Source organism: Microtus pennsylvanicus, chromosome 1 (assembly GCF_037038515.1).
Source record: "Microtus pennsylvanicus isolate mMicPen1 chromosome 1, mMicPen1.hap1, whole genome shotgun sequence".
NCBI classification, from domain to species: Eukaryota; Metazoa; Chordata; class Mammalia; order Rodentia; family Cricetidae; genus Microtus; species Microtus pennsylvanicus.
In genome coordinates this window covers 89,531,247-89,553,428 of record NC_134579.1, presented here as the reverse complement: position 1 = coordinate 89,553,428, position 22,182 = coordinate 89,531,247, and the positions used below count along the sequence as shown (strand labels likewise).

At 38.1% G+C, this 22,182-nt stretch overlaps 1 protein-coding gene across 1 annotated transcript in view; it reads left to right on the top strand.

Annotated features, from left to right (window-relative positions):
* The first annotated feature begins 2,491 nt into the window (after window positions 1-2,491).
* LOC142848009 (uncharacterized) overlaps window positions 2,492-22,182 on the top strand; it is a 72,577-nt gene continuing 52,886 nt past the window's right edge. Inside the window, exons 1-3 of the mRNA XM_075969475.1 lie at window positions 2,492-2,503; window positions 3,006-3,101; window positions 15,949-16,883. Of these exons, the coding sequence (XP_075825590.1) occupies window positions 3,093-3,101; window positions 15,949-16,883 (944 nt within the window). The 5' untranslated portion in view covers window positions 2,492-2,503; window positions 3,006-3,092. The remainder of the gene's footprint in view (window positions 2,504-3,005; window positions 3,102-15,948; window positions 16,884-22,182) is intronic.

Here is a 22,182-nt window from a genome sequence, read left to right as displayed (position 1 = left end):
GATTATTCCCTGTTTTCTACTGCTCCTGCATGAGTCTGTATCTTTTGGTCCTAGAGCTCTTAATTATTCGTGAGCTTTCCTCACATACTTTCTGTGGGCACTTAATGTTATGAACTATCCTTTTAGCACTGCTTTCATAGTGTCCCATAGGTTTTGGTACACTATGCCTTCATTTTTGTTGAATTCTAGGAAGTCTTTGATTTCTTTCTTTATAGCTTCTCGAGACCCAGGGGTGGTTCAGTAGAGCACTGTTTATTTTCCATGTGTAGTGGGGTTTCAGAAATTAGTGTTACTGTTGAATTCTAATCTTAAACCACAGTCCAATAAGATCCAGGGTGTTACTCCATTTTTTGTATCTGTTGAGATTTGCTTTGCTATCAAATATGTGATCAGTTTTAGCGAGGGTTCTGTGAGGTGTTGAGAAGAAGGTATATTCTTTCGTGTTTGGGTGGAATGATCTGTAGGTGTCTGTAAATTACATTTGATTCATTAATCTGTTAGTTTTCTTATTTCTCTTTTAGGTTTGTCTACTTTACCTGATCATTGGGGAGAATGGGGTGTTTAAGTCCCTAATTATTAGTGTGTGGGGTTTGATTTACAATTTAACCTTTAGTAATGTTTCTTCTACCTATGTGTGTGTTCTTGTATTTGGGGCATTATTGTTCAGGAGTGAGACTTCACCTAAATGGATGGGTCCTGTTATGAGTATAAGGTGTTTTTCTCCACCGCTTTTGATTGATTTTAGTTTGAAGTCTATTTTGTTAGATAATAAAAGAGCTACACCCACTTTTTCTTTAGGTTCATTTGATTGGAAAATCTTTTCCCAACCATTTACTCTGATTTAATATATGTCTTTGAAGTTGAAGTGTGTTTCTTGTATACAGCAGTAGGCTGGATCATGCTGTCATAATCATTTTCTTAGCCTGTGACTTTCCATAGGGGAATTGAGCTCACTGATATTAAGAGATAATAATGACCAGTGTTTGTTAATTCCTGTTAGTTTTTGATGAAAGTGTGTGTTTCCATTCTTTTGGTTTTGTTGGTGTGAGGTTATATGATGTTTTATGTATTTGTATGTGTGCAGGTAGCTTTGTTTCGTCAGTGTTCCTTCTTGTACTTCGGTAGTGCTGGATTTGTGGATAGGTATTGTTTAAATCTGATTTCTCATGGATTATCTTGTTTGCCAATGGTGATTTAAAACTTTACTAGCTTTAGTAGTCTGGGCTTGCATTTGTGGTGTCTTCAATTCAGCAGTAATCTGCCCAGGATGTGACTAGAACAATGGAAAAAAATAGTGTACTACAGAAATATACAGAAAAAATCATAAAGCACAATTAAAAAAACAAAACAGTAAATAACATAAAAAATATTTAAGGTGTAGTTAAGTGATCATGAATATGTTAAAGAATTAGAATAGGAAAAAGACAACACAGATATGAATGATGAAGAATATAATAATACTGTCCATTAGGACATGTTCTTGGTGGTTTGTCCTTTTTATCCTATATTCTCCATGATTATTCATGTAGAAAAAAATTGATGAAAGGCAAGGTGCTGTTTGTAATATTATATCTAATCTAGAATACCAAATTTATGGGATTGCTGATCACAAAATGTTTAGTCATATTTTGCTGGTGTTTTTATTGATTCTTTGGAAATTTTGCTGAGTAACTTATTGTACTTTAGTTCATACGGATCGTGTGTTCTTGAAGCACTGATGGGAACCTGTAGGGAAGAGTCAGTTATGGATGTCAGCTGATATAAGCCATGCATCAGCTACACAATCTACATCCTTTACTTGTCCTTTATAAATCTGCCCACAGATTCCCAGCACTGATTCAGGACGTAGAAATTAGTCTCTTTATACCTCGCCATACAAAAGTGTCAGCCATTCCATGGTCTTCCCACTGATGTCATTGGAATAATATGCAGTAAAAATTTCTGCTTCTTTCTTGGATATGGAAATACTGCCTTTGCTACACATCTTATGTTTGACATATTTTTATTTGACATCAGTGTATGCCTGCATGGTTGCAGCTTACAGCTCATGTTTATTCAGCCTATGGATTCTAAAGAAAAATTTGCCATGAGGATAGATAATTAAGGGCACAGGTGAAGTCTGGAACTTCACATGAAGATAATCTGGCTCCCATTCTCATACCCTATTTAGGCCCATAGGTCTGAAGGTTAACTTTTCCTACTTGGTTTAATACTTCAACTACACACAGATTTTTAGTATAGACTGTATTTGGAGTATGTCTTTTAGAATAATGATAAGCAAGAACACATCAAATTTTGGGATTAACTCTTGTATCCTTAGTCTAAGTAAAGAAATATTTACGTGAGCATTTATTAAACTCTTTCCTTTCATGACAGGGAATCTTGACATTCCAGGATGTGGCAATTGATTTCTCTCCAGATGAGTGGGACAGCCTCGACTTTGCACAAAGGGCTTTGTACAGGGAAGTCATGTTGGAGAACTACAGTAACATGGTCTCTGTGGGTGAGACATTTTTCTTTCCTGATTCCTTCTTTATCATATTTGTATCCTACAACGATGTTTTACATCTATGTCTGAATTGTCTTCCTCACATTTATTTGCCAATTTAATAAAAATCTTGGAGTTCATTATGTAAATCAAAATGTTTTGTGTAAATTTATCTTGTCAATATATTCCTGACTCCTGGAGATGATATTTATCATTCAAACTTTCATAATACATTTTAGTTTTCAGACGCATCATAGATTATATATTGATTTGGATCTTAATGATTCATAATGTGTTTGCATTTGATTCAGTAGTAATTTACAAGGAAACTCAAGGTATACAATATTAACAAAAATGCTTTTGAGTGTGATAAAATATTTGGAGATAGCAATAAGAAAATCATATTTGGAATTTTAAATTATAGGCCATCTTATATAATCAGCATGGTGGTTTATGAGAAATCCATGTGTTTTATTGTTATCCCAAGTTATGGTCATAGGTCTCTTCCAATATGCAGGTCTTTCAGTGTCAAAACCAGACCTGATCAGCTTTCTTGAGCAAAGCAAAGAGCCCTGGAATGTGAACATACGAGAGGCAGAAGGCAATGAACAAGGTAATCATAATAAAGCATTGGCACACGTGGGAAACCTAGGGCATGGAGAAATTCTGCCCTGAAGTTGGATGCTTGGTGTAGGAGAACCATTATGTTTTCATTGGTTAATCAATAAAAAACCTGCTTGGCCTGATAGGGCAGAACGTAGGTAGGCGAAGGTAAATTCTGGGAGGAGAAAATCAGAGTCAGCGTGAGAGAGCCACCATGGAGACCCCAGGTCAGATATGCTAAATCTTTCCCAGTAAGCCATGACCTTGTGGTAAACACAGATTTATAATAATGGGTTAAATCAAAATGTGAGAGTTAGCCAATAGGAGGCTAGAGCTAATGGCCAAGCAGTGTTTCTATGTGGTTATTTTGGGTGCAATCTAGGGAACAAAAGTCTCCAAATCCCTGTAACAGATGCACAAATATTTCTACCTAAAATTATGTAAAAATTCACATTGAATGATTATTCCAAATTACTTTATTAGTAAAATGACCTAAGATTTCCTTTGAATAATTAATTTATCTATAAAGCAGAAGTAAAATGATTTGGTGCAACATCTTTGAACACTACCAGGCCTTGAAATGAGCAATATTGAAATGAAAATTAGCAATAAAAAGTTTCACAGTGTTTGAAGGAGTATTGCTCTGTACCTGTTCATGTCTGTTCGTCTGCTCTCATGACAGAATCACATGGTTTTCACTGTTGTATAGTCTCACATAAAATCAGGAAATATAAATCTTATAGTTGTATTCATTTTAGAAGATTGTAGAGTTCATTATTTATGTCAGATACTGCAGAACTAAAAGAAGAACTTTTTCTAGTTCTGCAAATTATTCTTTAGAAATTAAGACTTGTTTAGTGTCATACATGTTATTAGTCTAATTTAATCACCTACTAATCTCTGAATATCAAAATTTATATATTAATATCCACAAAAATGTTGTATATGTGCTTGTTTTCATTTGTGTTTTGTATCTGTATTGATTTTGTTTGGGGAAACAAATTTATATATCCACAGTATTTTACTTTTAATACTTTTATTAGTGATTTAAGAATACCTTGCAATGTCATTTAACCAAATTCAACTCTCCAGTCTGCCCATGTTCCACTTCCTCCAGACATCTTTGGTTTTTTCCTTTTCTTTTTTTACATTCACAGAGTTCAGTCTGAAACCTCCATAAAATTGTGGGTGTTGAGCATGGATATGGTTGAACAATCAGAAGTTGCACATTCTTAAAATCAACATTATTCCCTTTCTCCAAGCATCTTTAAGATAATAGTAGCTTCTCAGCAAGGCATGGCTCTCCAGGCCCCTTCTTACTGCCTCCCAAGGATTTAAATCTGGCTTGGGATTGCTCATGTCTCATACATTCTATCCTAATTACTTGAGTTTACATGGGCGACTGTCATGTTGTGTACAGAAGCACTATTTTCTTATACTCATTCATGACTTCCTGCCTTGTTCTGTATTATCATTCTGTCCTGAATGAGTTCTGAACAGTCCATGGAATAAGTCGGTTATAAACATACTCATTAAAATTAAATATTTTCTTTCTGTTTTGACCATGTCCACCTGTGAGTCACCCTTAGTTGTAAAATTCTGCCAGAAATTTGGGAATAAAGGCTTAGAGATGCAACAGTCTGTGGGTAAATCAATAGGACATTAAAAATAATTTTAATAGCAAGCAGAATAATGTAGTAGGTGGTACCTTCTATTTTTTAATAATGCTTCTTGAATTAGCATGAATACTCGTCAAATTATTCTACAAAATAAAAACAGCAGAACACTGTGAAAATTTTTTATGAGGATAGCTACCTTGATAAGTAAACCACATATACACCCAAAATATAAGTAAAATACATGCCTATTTCATTATGAACTTATCTGCAAAAGTCCCCAAAGAAATATTTGCTACCTATATCCAAGAACATATCAAAAAGATAATCTACAATAGGCTTTATGACAAGACATGTAGGGAGAGATGAAAAATTCAAAGTCAATAAATGTAATCTACCACTTGTACAACCTTAAAGTCAAATTCCACAAGTTCATCTTTTTTTTTTATTATTTTTTTTATTGATAAAAGAATAAAGAAAAAAAACAAATTTCCACCTCCTCCCAGCCTCCCCTTTCCCTCCCCCTCCTCCCACTCTTCTCCCCCTCCTCCCACCCCTCTCCCCTTCCCCCCACTCCTCTCCCCCTCCCTCTCCAGTCCAAAGAGCAGTCAGGGTTCCCTGCTCTGTGGTAAGTCCAAGGTCCTCTCCCCTCCGTCCATATCTAGGAATGTGAACATCCAAACTGGCTAGGCTCCCACCAAGCCAGCAGATTGCGTAGGATTAAAACTGCGTGCCATTGTCCTTGGCGTATCATCAGCCCTCATTGTTCGTCATGATCAGAGAGTTCAGTTTTATCCCATGCTTTTTTTGGTAATAGTCCAGCTGGCCTTGGTGAGCTCCCAGTAGATCAGCTCCACTGTCTCAGTGGGTGGGTGCACCCCTCGTGGTCCCGACTTCTTTGCTCATGTTCTCCCTCCTTCTGCTCCTCGTTGGGACCTTGGGAGCTCAGTCCAGTGCTCCAGTGTGGGTCTCTGTCTCTATCTCCATCCATCACCAGATGAAAGTTCTAAGATGATATGCAAGATATTCATCAGTATTGCGCTAGGATGGGGTCATTTCAGGTTCCCTATCCTCAGCTGCCCAAGGAACTAACTGGGGACCTCAGCTTGGGCACCTGGGAGCCCCTCTAGGGTCAATTCTCCTGCCCACCCTAAAGTGGGTCCCTTAACTAAGACTTGTGGTTACGTGCTCCCCTATCCAACCTTCCTTTATCCCGATCCTCCTATTTCCCCAAGTCCCCCCTCCTTCCCTTCTACCTTTTCTCTCCCCATCTCCCCTTACCCCCTTCCCACCCCACCCCCAAGATCCCACTTTTCTCCCCGGCAATTTTGTCTACTTCCCTTATCCAAGAGGATAACGATATGTTTTTCCTTGTGTTCGCCTTCTTACTTAGCTTCTTTAGGTTCGCCAATTGTAGATTCTGTGACCCCTATTTATGGCTAGAAACCAATTATGAGTGAGTACATCCCATGTTCTTCTTTTTGGGTCTGGGATACCTCACTCAGGATAGTGCTTTCTATTTCCATCCATTTGCATGCAAAATTCGAGAAGTCATTGTTTTTTACCGCAGCGTAGTACTCTAGTGTGTATATATTCCATACTTTCTTCATCCATTCTTCCATTGAAGGGCATCTAGGTTGTTTCCAGGTTCTGGCTATTACAAATAATACTGCTATGAACATAGTTGAACAAATGCTTTTGACATGTGATAGAGCATCTCTTGGGTAAATTCCCAAGAGTGGTATTGCTGGGTCCAGGGGTAGGTTGATCCCGAATTTCCTGAGAAACCGAAACACTGACTTCCACAGTGGTTGCACAAGATTGCATTCCCACCAGCAATGGATGAGGGTACCCCTTCCTCCACAGCCTCTCCAGCAAAGGCTATCCTTGGTGTTTTTGACTTTAGCCATTCTGACAGGTGTAAGATGGTATCTCAAAGTTGTTTTGATTTGCATTTCCCTGATTGCTAAGGAAGTTGCGCACGACCTTAAGTATCTTTTGGCCATTTGAAGTTCTTCTGTTGAGAATTCTCTGTTCAGTTCAGTGCCCCATTTTTTAATTGGGTTAATTAGCATTTTAAAGTCTAGTTTCTTGAGTTCTCTATATATTTTGGAGATCAGACCTTTGTCTGTTGCGGGGTTGGTGAAGATCTTCTCCCAGTCAGTAGGTTGCCTTTGTGTCTTAGTGACAGTGTCCTTTGCTTTACAGAAGCTTCTCAGTTTCAGGAGGTCCCATTTATTCAATGTTGCCCTTAATGCCTGTGCTTCTGGGGTTATACCTAAGAAGCGATCACCTGTGCCCATCTGTTGTAGGGTATTTCCCACTTTCTCTTCTATCAGGTTCAGTGTTTTCGGGCTGATAATGAGGTCTTTAATCCATTTGGACTTGAGTTTTGTGCACGGTGATAGATATGGGTCTATTTTCATTCTTCTACAGGTTGACATCCAGTTGTGCCAGCACCATTTGTTGAAGATGCTTTCTTTCTTCCATTGTATACTTTTAGCTCCTTTATCGAAAATGAGGTGTTCATAGGTTTGTGGGGTAAAATCCGGGTCTTCTATACGATTCCATTGGTCGACTTCTCTGTTTTTATGCCAGTACCACCCTGTTTTCATTACTGTAGCTCTGTAATAGAGTTTGAAGTCAGGGATGGTAATGCCTCCAGAAGATCCTTTATTGTATAGGATTGTTTTGGCTATCCTGGGTTTTTTGTTTTTCCATATAAAGTTGATTATTGTCCTCTCCAGATCTGTGAAGAATTTTGATGGGATCTTGATGGGGATTGCATTGAATCTATAAATTGCCTTAGGTAGAATTGCCATTTTTACTATGTTGATCCTCCCAATCCAAGAGCAAGGGATGTCCATCCATTTTTTGGTATCCTCATCAATTTCTTTCTTCAATGCCTTAAAGTTCTTGTCAAATAGATCTTTCACTTCCTTGGTTAGATTTACCCCAAGATATTTTATGCTGTTTGTGGCTATCGTGAATGGAGAAGCTTCTCTGATTTCCCTCTCTGCTTCCATATCCTTTGTGTATAAGAGGGCGACTGATTTTTTGGAGTTGATCTTCTATCCTGCCACATTACTAAAGCTGTTTATCAGCTGTAAAAGTTCTTTGGTGGAGTTTTGGGGATCGCTTATGTACACTATCATATCATCTGCGAATAACGAAAGTTTAACTTCTTCCTTTCCAATTCGAATCCCCTTGATCCCATTATGCTGTCTTATTGCTATTGCTAGAACTTCCAGCACAATATTGAAGAGGTATGGCGAAAGTGGACAGCCTTGTCGTGTTCCTGAGTTAAGCGGGATGGCTTTGAGTTTCTCTCCGTTTAATTTGATGTTAGCTGTCGGCTTGCTGTATATAGCTTTTATTATATTTAGGTATGACCCTTGTATCCCTAATCTCTCCAAGACTTTTAACATAAATAGATGTTGAATTTTGTCGAATGCTTTTTCAGCATCTAATGAAATGATCATATGGTTTTTTTCTTTCAGTTTATTTATATGATGGATTACATTGATAGATTTTCGTATGTTGAACCAGCCCTGCATCTCAGGAATGAAGCCTACTTGATCATAATGGATAATTTTTCGGATGTGTTCATGGATTCGGTTTGCCAGTATTTTGTTGAGGATTTTTGCGTCGATATTCATGAGTGAGATCGGCCTGTAATTCTCTTTCCTGGTTGAGTCTTTGTGTGGTTTTGGTATCAGAGTAACTGTAGCTTCATAAAAGGAATTTGGTAATGACCCTTCTGTTTCTATATTGTGAAATACATTAAGGAGTATAGGTATTAGGTCTTCTTGGAAGTTCTGGTAGAATTCCGCATTGAAACCATCTGGTCCTGGGCTTTTTTTGGTAGGGAGGTTTTTGATAACCTCTTCTAATTCTTTGCGACTAACAGGTCTATTTAGATTGTTCACCTGGTCCTGATTTAACTTTGGTAAATGATATTTATCTAAGAAAGTATCCATTTCCTTTACATTTTCCAGTTTTGTGGCGTATAGGCTTTTGTAGTAGGATCTAATGATTTTCTGAATTTCCTCTGTGTCTGTGGTTATGTCCCCCTTTTCATTTCTGATCTTATTAATTTGCAAATTCTCTCTCTGCCGTTTGATTAGTTTGGATAGGGGTTTGTCAATCTTGTTGATTTTCTCCAGGAACCAGCTTTTTGTTTCATTGATTCTTTGGATTGTTCTCTGTGTTTCTATTTTATTGATTTCAGCCCTCAGTTTGATTATTTCCAGTCTCCTACTCCTCCTAGGTGAGTCTGCTTCTTTTTTTTCTAGAGCTTTCAGGTGGGCTGTTAAGTCTCCAATGTGAGCTTTCTCTGTTTTCTTTAAGTGGGCACTTAATGCTATGAACTTTCCTCTTAGGACTGATTTCATAGTGTCCCATAAGTTTGAGTATGTTGTTTCTTTATTTTCATTGAATTCCAGGAAGACTTTAATTTCTTTCTTTATTTCTTCCTTAATCCAGGTGTGGTTCAGTAGTTGGCTGTTCAGTTTCCATGACTTTGTGGGCTTTCCGGGGGTAGCCTTGTTGTTGAATTCTAACTTTAATCCATGGTGATCTGATAAGACACAGGTGGTTAGTAATACTTTTTTGTAACTGTGTAAGTTAGCTTTGTTACCAAGTATGTGGTCAATTTTCGAGAAGGTTCCATGAGCTGCAGAGAAGAAGGTATATTCTTTCCTATTTGGGTGGAATAATCTATAGATGTCTATTAAGTCCATTTGCTTCATTACCTCCATTAATTCTCTAATTTTTCTGTTAGGTTTCTGTCTGATTGACCTGTCCATTGGTGAGAGAGGAGTGTTGAAGTCTCCTACTATTATTGTGTGCGGTTTAATGGCTGCCTTGAATTTTAGCAATGTTTTTTTTACGTACGTGGGTGCTTTTATATTAGGGGCATAGATATTCAGGATTGAGACTTATTCCTGATGAATTGTTCCTGTTATGAGTATAAAATGTCCCTCTCCATCTCTTCTGATTGATTTAAGTTTGAAGTCAACTTTGTTAGAGATTAGTATGGCCACACCTGCTTGTTTCTTAGGTCCATTTGCTTGATAGGCCTTTTCCCAACCCTTTACTCTGAGTAGGTGCCTGTCTTTGTGGTTGAGGTGTGTTTCTTGTAAACAGCAGAATGTTGGATCCTGTTTTCTTATCCAATCTCTTAGCCTGTGCCTTTTTATAGGTGAGTTGAGACCATTGACATTAAGTGATATTAATGACCAGTGGTTGTTAGCTCCGGTCATTATTTTTTAGTCGTAGAGTTTGTGTGTATCCCTTCTTTGGTTTGTGTTGATGAAGGGTCTCTAGATGTCTGAGTTATTGTGGTCATTATTGGATTCCTTGGTTAGTGATTTTCCTTCTATTACTTTCTGTAAGGCTGGATTTGTGGCTGCATATTGTTTGAATTTGTTTTTATCCTGGAAAATTTTATTTTCTCCATTTATAGTGAACGAAAGCTTGGCTGGGTATAGTAATCTGGGCTTGCATCCATGGTCTCTCAGTTTCTGCAGTACATCTATCCAGGACCTTCTGGCTTTCATGGTTTCCATGGAAAAGTCAGGTGTAAGTCTGATAGGTTTACCTTTGTAAGTAATTTGGCCTTTTTCCTTTGCCGCTCTTAATATTTTTTCCTTATTCTGAATGCTTTGTGTTTTGATAATTATATGGCGAGGGGATGTTTTTTTTTGATCCAGCCTATTCGGTGTTCTGTATGCTTCTTGCACCTTCATAGGTATATCTTTCTTTAGGTTGGGAAAGTTTTCTTCTATAATTTTATTAAATATATTTTCTGGACCATTGAGCTGCACTTCTTCTCCTTCTTCTACTCCTATTATTCTTAGGTTTGGTCTTTTTATTGTGTCCCATATTTCCTGAATGTTTTGTGATGAGAGTTTGTTGGACTTGCTGTTTTCTTTGATCATAGTGTTTATTTTCTCTATGGTATCTTCAGAATCTGAGAGTCTTTCTTCTATCTCTTGTATTCTGCTGGTTATGCTTGTTTCTGTAGTCTCTATTCGTTTACCTAGATTTTCCATGTCCAGCCGGCCCTCTGTTTGTGTTTTCTTCTTTGCCTCTATTTCAGTTTTCAAGTCTTGAACTGTTTCCATTATCTGTTTGATTGTTTTTCCTTGGTTTTCTAGGGTATCATTCACTGATTTATTCAATTCTTCAAACTTTCTGTTATATTTCTCATCCATTTCTATAAGGGCGTTTTTTACATGCTGTTTAAGGGCGTCAATCACTTTCATGAAGTCAAACTTTTCTCCTTCTTGATTAAGGTGTTCATGTCCTTCCGTTGTGAGGTCGCTGGATTCTGGTGGCTTCATGTTGCTTTTCAATTTGTTGGGCGAATTCTTGCCTTGACGTCTGCCCATCTCTTCTTCCAAATACTCCCTTATGGGTCTTCTTTTACCAGATCAGGTCTCCTTGCCTACCCAACGCGGCCTCCCAAATGTTGGCTCTCCTGGCACCAAGGGATCAGGTCTCCGTGCCCAACCCTGGCTCGTCCCAACGCTGGTTCTCCCCAATGCTGGTTCTCCTCAACGCTGGTTCTCCTGGGGCCGAGAGATCAGGCCTCCGTGCTGGTTGGGCAGCTCGCAAACAAAGCGCCTACCCTCCTTGGTGCAGTCAGGCCACAGAAACAAAGGCAGTGGAGCCCGCCCGGGCGCCGGGAGGACTGGAATCCAGCTCCCAATGCCTCGCGCCAAAAGAGGGCGGGGGGGCCCAAGTGGGGAGGGCTCTGGAAAGAAGCCCACCTCTGGATCTCCTGGGGCCGAGAGATCAGGCCTCCGTGCTGGTTGGGCAGCTCGCAAACAAAGCGCCTACTCTCCTTGGTGCAGGCAGGCCATAGAAACAAAGGCAGTGGAGCCCGCCCGGGCGCCCCGAGGACTGGGATCCAGCTCCCAATGCCACGCGCCAAAAGAGGCCACAAGTTCATCTTATTAGATGCAGAAAAGCCTTTGACAATATTAACAGCCCTTCTTGATAGAAGTCTTGGAGATATTAGGGATACAAGAAATATACCTCTACTTAAAAAATGCAATTCGCAGAAAGTGTATAGCCCACATCAAACCTAATGGAGAGAATTCAAAGCCTCTCCACTAAAAAAGTGAACAATGCAAGAGTACTCAATTTCTCTATATGTATTCAATACAGTACTTGAAATCTTATTGAACAAAAACTCAAATAAAGAAGATCTAGAAGTGATTCATAGCAAAGGAACAAATCAAAATAATGTTATATGCAGATGCTATGTTTTTATATATAAAGGACTGTAAGAACTCTATGAAGAGACTTGTACAACTTAGTAACACCGTCACAAAGTATAAGGAGTGCCAAATTAACTAACAAAAATAGTATCCTTCCTATATACAAATGAGAAAAGACTTAAATAGAATTCAGGGAAATGATGCCTTTCAAAATAGCCTCAAAAATAGTTTTGGGTAATTTGAACAAAAACAGTGAAAGAACTTTATAAAAACTTTAAGACATTGAAGATATGAATTGAAAAAGATATTGTAAGATGGAAAAATACACATATTCAAGGATTGGTCAATTGATATAGTAATATATTGATTCAGTGAAAACCCTATCAAAATTCTAACACAATTCTTTTCAGATCTCAAAACCACAGTTTTCAGTCTCATATAGATACAAATAAGCAAAAACCTCACAATAGCTTAAACAACCATGAAAAATAAAACTATAAACAATATACCATTCATAGTTTTAAATTCTATGACATTTCTATAATAATTAGGTTTTGTAAATAGTGGTATGTATGAAAGACAGACATATTGATCAAAAAATCAGATTGTAGATACTAACTTATGTCCACTCCTCTATTACATTCATTTTGTAAAAGAATCTAGAAAAATGCACTTGAAAAATAAGAGGATTTATTCCTAATCTTACCTAAGCTATTTCGAACAGACCATAATTCCCCCCCGCAAAAAAAAATAGTTTTCTCCAAGGGAGTCTCGGTGGGCATAAAAGTAACACTTACAGGAATTCCCCATAACCAGCACTTGAAGGATATCACCAACACAACTCAATGGAATTTTTGTGCATTCTTTTCCTCCCATAATGTTAAGTTTTGGAATGTATTATTTTTTAATTGAAAAACTTTCTGCCTCCTCCCTGCCTCCCATTTCCCTCACCCTCTTCCCACTCCTCCCACTTTCCCACACTTCTCTCACCCTCCCCCAATTCCTTCCCCCTCCCACTCTAGTCCAAAGAGGAGTCAGGGTTCCCAGACCTGTGGGAAGTTCAAGGTCTTCCCCCCTCCATCCAGGTCTAGGAAGGTTAACATCCAAACAGGCTAGGTTCCCACAAAGGCAGTTCATGCAGTAGGATCATAACCCAGTGCCATTGTCTTTGGCTTCTCATTAGCCCTCATTGTCCCCCATGTTCAGAGAGTCCGGTTTCATCCCATGCCTTTTCAGTCCCAGTTCTGCTGGCCTTGGTGAGCTCCCAATAGATCAGCCCCACTGTCTCAGTGGGTGGGTGCACCCCTCGAGGTCCTGACTTCCTTGCTCATGTTCTCCCTCCTTCTGCTCCTCATTTGGACCTTGGGAGCTCAAGTATTTATATTTATTTATGACCTTACAATATCTTTATGTACATTACACCTTCAAAAGTTTTGTTTTCTTTGTTTTATGCAATTTTGGGGGTACAAATGTGTGTCTTTCTCTCTACAAATACTTACTGTGCTTTTTCTTTATTTTCCATTCTTCTCTGATCCTATCTGATTTCTTTTATTCTGATTATATTATTTTATTATTATTCTTTAGGTGCCTATTTGTTTTCAAAGAAGTAACTGAAATTGGGTAATTTCAGACATACGTAAAGATAGGGATGATCTCAGGGCATTTGAAGGATGAAAAGTTATAGTCAGAATATATTTTATGTAAGCATCTATTTTCTGTATAAGAAAAAGAAAAAAATGTATCTCTGATAAAAAAAGATCAGTCCTACTGAATTTCCTTGATGTCTGATATTTTATGGATCTCTTCCTTGGGGTATACATGATTGTCTGTAGACCAGTTAGTAGTAACAGTTTCCAGTTCATCATTTGTTCTTTCCTTGTTAATTAATATTCTGTCTAATTTCTTTGTTGTGTATGAGTTGTCAAAATTATTTTTTTATTAAAAATTTCCACTTCTTCCCCACATCCCATTTCCCTCCCCCTCTGCCCATCACCCTTCCCCCTTCCTGTCCAGTCCAAAGAGCAGTCAGGGTTCCCTGCCCTGTGGGAAGTCCAAAGTCCTCCCCCCTCCATCCAGGTCTAGGAAGGTGTGCATCCAAACTGGCTAGGTTCCCACACAGCCAGAATATGAAGTAGTATCAAAACCCGTGCCATTGTCCTTGGCTTCTCAGTCAGCCCTCATTGTCTGCCACGTTCAGAGAGTCTGGTTTGATCACATGCTCCATCAGTTCCAGTTCAGCCTGTCATGGTGAGCTCCCATTAGATCAGCCCTACCGTCTCAGTGGGTTGGTGCACCCCTCGAGGTCCTGAATTCCTTGCTCATGTTCTCCCTCCTAGTGAACTCAGTCTGGTGCTCCAATGTGGGTCTCTGTCTTTATCTCCATCAATCTCCAGGAGAAGTGTCTATGGTGATATGCAAGATATTTATCAGTATGGCTATAGGATCAGGACATTTCAGGCTCCCTCTCCTCAGCTGCCCAAGAAACTAGCTAAGGAAATCTCCATGGATACCCAGGAACACCTCTAGAGTCAAGTCACTTGCCAACCCTAAAATGGCTCCCTTAATTTAGATATATACTACCCTGCTCTAATTTCTTAATATTACTCAATTTTTTCATTTCACCGGATTGGGGAGATGAGTTAAATCCATTAAGATAATGCAATTTTATGAGTGTACTTTTTTGCATTTGGGTTATAGTAGTTGTATTAGTTACTTATTATTTATTGCTGTGATAAAACTCCAAAATGAAGGCAATATATAGAAGAAAGATCCATTACAATGAATCAGAGGTAGCAGTTGGCAAGGGGCTAGAGCAGCAGTGAGAGGTCCCATCTAGAATCACAACAGAAAGTAGATAGCTCACTGTTGTTATTAGAAGGCTACAAAATTTTCAAAACCAGTGTCCAAGGACATAGGGGTTCCACTAAGTTGATACCTCTTTATCTTACCCATAAATATTCACCAACATTAGACTATGTATTCAGATATCTGATTATATGGGGTCATTTCACTCAAACTGCCATAATCTCATTTAGTATTCTAAAATTGTGATTGGAACCTCTAAGATAACATAAACTCGATCCTTTCATTTTTATAATGTATTTAATATATGTTATAAAAGATATTATATCCATTTACATTAAGAAGTTTATTTCATTAGAATAAATGAATTGAAATTTTTTTAATATAATACGCCATCTTGCATATATGTCTACATATATATATAATTGTGTCACTTATATATCTGAAATACATTCATCTAAGTATACTAATTCAGATAATTATATATTATTTTCTTCCAGTTTTATATGCTCATCAAACACAAAAGAATAGACAAGATTGTATCCACAAGTTGGTGTCAGGAATAGCTGTAAGTAGTGACTTTAAAACCTTCCATTTAGGGATGATTTCAATATTCGGAGAAGAAAGAAAAGAGAATGGATTATGTCATGATTGAAATAATCTCTATTCATCAGCCATACTGGGTTGTACTAGAAATAAAGGTCAATAATTTCTACCTTATCTGGAAAGATTTCATATTAGATCACTTACAATTTCAGAAGCAGTTTCTTCAGTAAAAAAATACAAATAAATTTTAAAACACGTTCTTTTCTACAAAGAATATTGAAAAATCTGAAAATTGAATGACGTGTATTCTATTAAACATTCACTAGAATTTTCTCAACAAAATTACATTTTGTTACAAGATATTCATGAGATAAACATGAGAAGGTTTTGTCAATCAAGTGAGACTGAAAATATATCAAAGAATTTTCACTCATGAGAAAGGTTACACATTTACTGATCTTATTAAAGCCTTTCCTAGGAACTCTTATAAGAATAGTTTCTAGAATCCTCTTCTTAAAGTGACAAATTCCCAAAAATGAAATCACCATATGTCTTTTCTCATTATATAAGTTCATAGAAGAAGTCTGTTTTTTTCTAAGAGCCAATACTTACATGATAAGTGTAAGGATGATTTTGATTGTACCAAAACTTCTTTTTGTTTCAGCATGACCAGAAACAAGGGAAGCATTATATCAACAATCAAAATGAAGAGAGACAAAACAATTATATAGAATGTGGAAAGTGCTTCAACAGATATGCATGCCCCACTATGCATAAGAGAATTATTTCCAAAGAGAAGGCATACAAATGTAAAGATTGTGGCAAGTCATTTATCCATCTCACAAACTTTCAATCTCACCAGAGAACCCATACTGGTGAGAAACCTTACAGGTGTCAAATATGTGGCAAGTCCTTTACCCGGGTCTCAAATCTTCATATTCATAACAGAACTCATACTGGTGAAAAACCTTACAAGTGTCAAGAATGTGGAAAGTCCTTTACCCAGATCTCAACTCTCATATCTCATCAAAGAATTCATACTGGTGAGAAACCTTACAGATGTAAAGAATGTGGCAAGTCCTTTACCTCGGCCTCAGATCTTCAGAAACATCACAGAACCCATACTGGTGAGAAACCTTACAGATGTAAAGAATGTGGCAAGTCTTTTGCCTGGGTCTCAAATCTTCATATGCATCACAGAATTCATACTGGTGAGAAACCTTACAGATGTCAAGAATGTGGCAAGTCCTTTACCTCGGCCTCAGATCTTCAGAAACATCACAGAACCCATACTGGTGAGAAACCTTATAGATGTCAAGAATGTGGAAAATCCTTTACCCAGTTCTCACATCTTCTTATTCATCAGAGAATTCATACTGGTGAGAAACCTTTCAGATGTCAAGAATGTGGAAAGTCCTTTCCCTGGGCCTCCACTCTTCTGTATCATCAAAGAATTCATTCTGGTGAAAAACCTTACAGATGTCAAGAATGTGGCAAGTCTTTTGCCAGGGCCTCAGATCTTCATAACCATCAAAGAATTCATACTGGTGAGAAACCATACAAATGTCAAGAATGTGGCAAGTCCTTTACCCACCGCTCATCTCTTCACAATCATCACAAATTCCATACTGGTGAAAAACCTTACAAATGTAATGAATGTGGCAAGGACGTTAAAATAAATTCAAGTCTTAGAAAGCATCAAAAATGCATGTAATGGGTACATTTCATGAAACTTGTTAGTGTACCTCACATTAATTCATTGTACTGATCTTCATGCATTACCCAACTTATTCCACAGACTCACATCCTTCAATTAATTTTCAAATCTTAGTCAATACTTAGACAGCTACACAGTTCTTATGAATTTAGAAACATTGTGTCCAGATTTGAACTTTATTATCATCAAATATTTAGTGTCAACACAATTTATGCATCACTGTTGTAAACATACTAATAAAAAATTAATTACTATGAATAGGTAAGTATTTCTAGGAGGAGTAAATTGAGCAATAACGTTTCTTGACTGTATGTTAAGATAATGTTTGACAAAAACAACCTATGACAAAGTAGTTCAGATTTTGATGCACATTTAATTTCTTGGCATATGGTTGCTTATATAATGAGATTATATTCTATATAACATTATTTTCTGTGATTCTTGAATAAATATAAGCTTGTTTTAAAATTCAAGTCTTTTAATTTCTGTCTTTGCAACAAAACAGTTAAACATTTTGCCCAATTTTTACTGCACATTTTTCTGATAGTCTATTCTCTAATAGTAGAGTATCATAAGTGTGAACACTTCCATGGATGAGCTGGTAGGACAGAGAATGACACACTACACAGATTACTTTAAACTTTTATAATTGTGGTACAAATCAGTGTGAGGTAGATGGAAGATATCAATGGGCATGAAAAACTGGACAAGGAAAAGCTACAAGGCAACAACATCAAAGATCTGTAGTCATTAAGGAAAGCAGAGAGTGGGAGAGGTGGACTTCTCCAGAGAGAAACACAAAAACTGATTGTCCAGTGAGCAATGGACAATATGCCTGAAAACATATAGAATTATAACCTCTTATGGATTGGTCTCCTTGTATTTAGTAACATATGTATATACAAATTTATGTATCAGTATAGAAATGCATGAATAAAGGACATAAACTTGAAAGAGAACAGATATTGTGGTATATAACAGAGTTGGATGTAGGATATCATAAGTACAAAATTAATCTTATTATTTGGTACATTTTAATTATATAAAATAAGTAATGTGTTTGTATACACCCCATTGTTTCCCTGTTATACTCCCTCCATCTAAAATATTTGCCCTCTCAATTCTGCAAAAATTTTCCTCCACCTTTTATATTTTTTCAAGATTCCATTCATGAGATAAGATGAGTGTTATTTGTATTTTGGAGAGTTGTCTATTTCTTTGACTTAATGATCCATAGTTGCAACAATTTTCTTAAGACATATAATTTTTCTATAATTTCATTCATTGACCGATTATCTTGCATTATTTATGCATATTACATTTTTTATCCATATATTTAGATATATTGGTGGTTATATAAGCTCATTCCCTGAATCATCTGTTATATGAAGTGCAGTAATAACAATTTCACACAAACTCATGCAGATGTGATTCAGCATTTTGAACTCACTTTGATAAGTATGCATATCCAGGAGTGATTCAGCTGGTCATATCTATCATTATCGCATCCACAGTACCTGGGATGTCTTATTTTACAGTGACCATAGCATATGTGTTTTTTTTCCCACTTCCTTTTCAGTATTTAGAAAAATTTAGAGTTGACAAAAAAATGTAATCACTAAAAAGGAACCCAAAGCTGGAATTATGGAACACTCCAAATATTATTTCCCTTTGTGAAAAATGAGTCTGGGACCCAAGAAAATGACCACAAAATCTAGAGTACATGAGCCAGCTTATAAGTTCTATTGAAAATGTATTGTAATGCAAGTGATTGCCATGACTTACCTTTAGTGGTCAGAATTTGAACTCATATTACTACATGCCTGCGTAGCTCAACGTGGTCCACTTGGTAAGCAGAAAGTACTTGTGAGTAACTAGTGTAACTTTGCACACATATTTGTATTTCATATGTATGTTGGCATTTGAGATACTGCTGATTATATATATAGATATGCTGATTATGAAAAATTGTTGTCAGCATGCAGACAATAAAACTCTGCTCTTTATCATCTACCATACAAAAACTGCACCAAAAGTGTCATGGATATCAAAATGAGACCTGATACCCTACAAATTCCAAAGGACACAGTAAAGATAATCCTCCAACTTTTAAGCACATTTAAGGGGTTTCTGAATAGGACTCTTGTCCAATAGTACATGAGACCAAAAATCAACTAATAGGAGCTTATGAAATTAAAACTTTTTATTTCAGCATAAGAAAATATCATTTACATGGGGCATAAAGAATATGAGAGAGTCACTGGTGCAATGGTGACGTGAGAGTTATTGTATATTTCACTTCCTGCTGATCTGGTGAGGCCTGTACTCTAGGTAGGAATCAGCACCTGGTCCTGTGTCCATGGTCAAAAGACCATGGAAGAATGAGGCGTATATTCCTTTAAGATGAAGCTACTGTTGTTACTTTGTGTGACAAGAGAAACTTCTTTATAAATATTTCCGATTCTATGGATAGATGTCTTCAGCTGTCAGCCTTGGTCAGAGGTTCTTCTTTATGGAGTGCTCAGGAGCAAATGCGCAGCCTCATAATTTCAGAATGTTGGAGTGACCCTGAATGCTCATTCCTAAATGGGACCTGTAGACGATCCATTCCCCTAGACACAGGGGATGTCATTGAAGTGGGTCCTGAATGTCCTGGCTGAGGGTGAGTAGCACTGCTGTGACATGCTGTCTTTGGGCATGACCCAGTCACTGCTCACTCACAAGAGCTGTTATCCCCTGCAGCTTCAGGTGACCATGTTCAGAACTGACCATTAACCTATCTGTTGTGAACCACACAGCTGGAGGAGACAGCCTGCTGGTGGACGAAAAGCCTCCTAAGATTTTGTCTCAGGACAGAAAATAAAAAGAAAAGCTCAAAGATGACCATTTGTATTACTTATCAGTTCCCCATTTCCCCCTTTCTTCATCTGTCTCCCAGGGAAGACTGTGTCATTCCTATTCCGTCAAATTAATGAGTTTATTGAGATTAATACAGGAATATAGGCACAGAATTGCTTACAGTTGTATGAATGACTCATATCTGTAGTATCACAAAGGCTCCCATCAGAATGGGGGACTCAGGAAAACTAGAACTATGAACATGTCTGCATGGTTTGTTTGCAACTGACTGAGACAGAGGTTCTTATTTCTTCAGTTCGCCTTACTTACCACATAAGTAAGTTTGAGAGCAGAAGGTCCTTACTAATCTTTTAGCGCCAGCCTTCCCAGCCATGGTAAATGCTAAGTCTTATGAACTTCCTTTCTCTTTCCGTAGAATTTTGTGAGACTTAAGGAAATTCTCCTCCTTAGGGAAGAGCACACCTGTTGTAAATCCCATATCAAACAGTGATTCTCGAAAGCATACATGCTAGGTATAAAGAATGATTGGTTTACATTTTGGACTATACAGCTGTATGCCTTTACATATATGCATGTAACAGCAATGAATGAAAAGACAGGTTATAAATGAGAAACAGAGCAAGGGAGAATGTAGGAAGTGTTTGCAAGAATGAAAGGGAAGAAATAAATGCAAGTATAATCTCAAAAATAACAGAAACTCTTCATGTCAAAAAAAGAAATTTTTGCATATTACTTCATGCTTTCCTTAAAATGTTAGCTGTTTTCACAAGAGCGCAGTCTACCATGGAGCTCTGCAAAAACTCTAAAGCTACACACCCGTCCTGAAGTCCCTGGTGAAGCACACTTTATTGTTCACCTCCTCTGTAAGCACAGCTCCATCATGCTCAGTGACTCGGCCATAAACACTGCTTCTCTCATACATAGTTTTTCAGGAAAACCTATCATTCCTCAGCTTCCAGTCCATGATATTTGTGAGACCTCTTCTTGAGATAGCCAAGCAACCTGGGGCTTAAAACAAAACAAACAAAAGGCATGGAGTTAGGAATGTTGGAAATCGGAGCGTGGATCAGGAATTGTTTAAGAGGAATGAAGGAAATATGATCAAAATATGCTGTACACATGGACGAAATTCTCACAGAATTATAAAATTGTCTATGTTAAAAGTCACAGCTCAATAGCATTAAAATCTGATGAAAACGTTTATCTTTTGAAAGAGAAGAGTGAGGAAGTCACTCTCAGTGAAATTGAGATTTTGACATTTGACAAGAAGCATTTTCTTTTCAAACGCAAATAATGGGGGTCTGGCCCAGTTGATTCTCTTGTGCTTTTAATTGTCTTCTTTCTTTTCCTTAGGAAGAATTACATAAAACCTGTGATTCTTTTTCTTTCTTTCTTTTTTTTTAATTGAGAAATGGAAAAAAAAGTTTCCCCCTCCTCCCAGACTTCTCCCCCTCACCCACACCCGTCCCCCTCCCTCTCCAGTCCAATGAGCAGTCAGGGTTCCCTGCCCAGTGGAAAGTCCAAGGTCCTCCCCGCTCCGTCCACGTCTAGGAAGGTGAACATCCAAACTGGCTAGGCTCCCACAAATCCCGGACATGAAGTAGGATCAAAACCCCATGCCATTGTCCTTGGCTTCTCATCATCCCTCATTGTTCACCAAGTTCAGAGAATCCGTTTTTTTTTTTTTTTTTCGAGACAGGGTTTCTCTGTGGCTTTGGAGCCTGTCCTGGAACAAGCTCTGTAGACCAGGCTGGTCTCGAACTCACAGAGATCCACCTGCCTCTGCCTCCCGACTGTTGGGATTAAAGGCCTGCCGTTTTATCCCAGGCTTTTTCAGTCACAGTCCAGCTTGCCTTGGTGAGCTCCCTATAGATCAGCCCCACTGTCTCAGTGGGTGGGTGCACCCCTTATGGTCCTGACTTCCTTGCTCATCTTCTCCCTCCTTCTGCTCCTCATTGGGACCTTGGGAGCTCAGTCCAGTGCTCCAGTGTGGGTCTCTGTCTCTATCTCCATCCATCACCAGATGAAGGGTCTATGGTGATATGCAAGATATTCATCAGTATTGCTATAGGATAGGGTCGTTTCAGGTTCCCTATCCTCATCTGCCCAAGGAACTAACTGGGGACATCGCCTTGGGCTCCTGGGAGCCACTCTAGGTTCAAGTCTCTTGCCACCCCTAAGGTGGCTCCCTTAACTAAGAACTGTGCTTCCGTGCTCCCCTATTTAGCCTTCCTTTATCCCAATCATCCTGTTTCCCCAAGTTCCCCCCATCCTCCCCTTCTCACATTTCTCTCCCCATCTCTCCTTACACCCAACCCACCC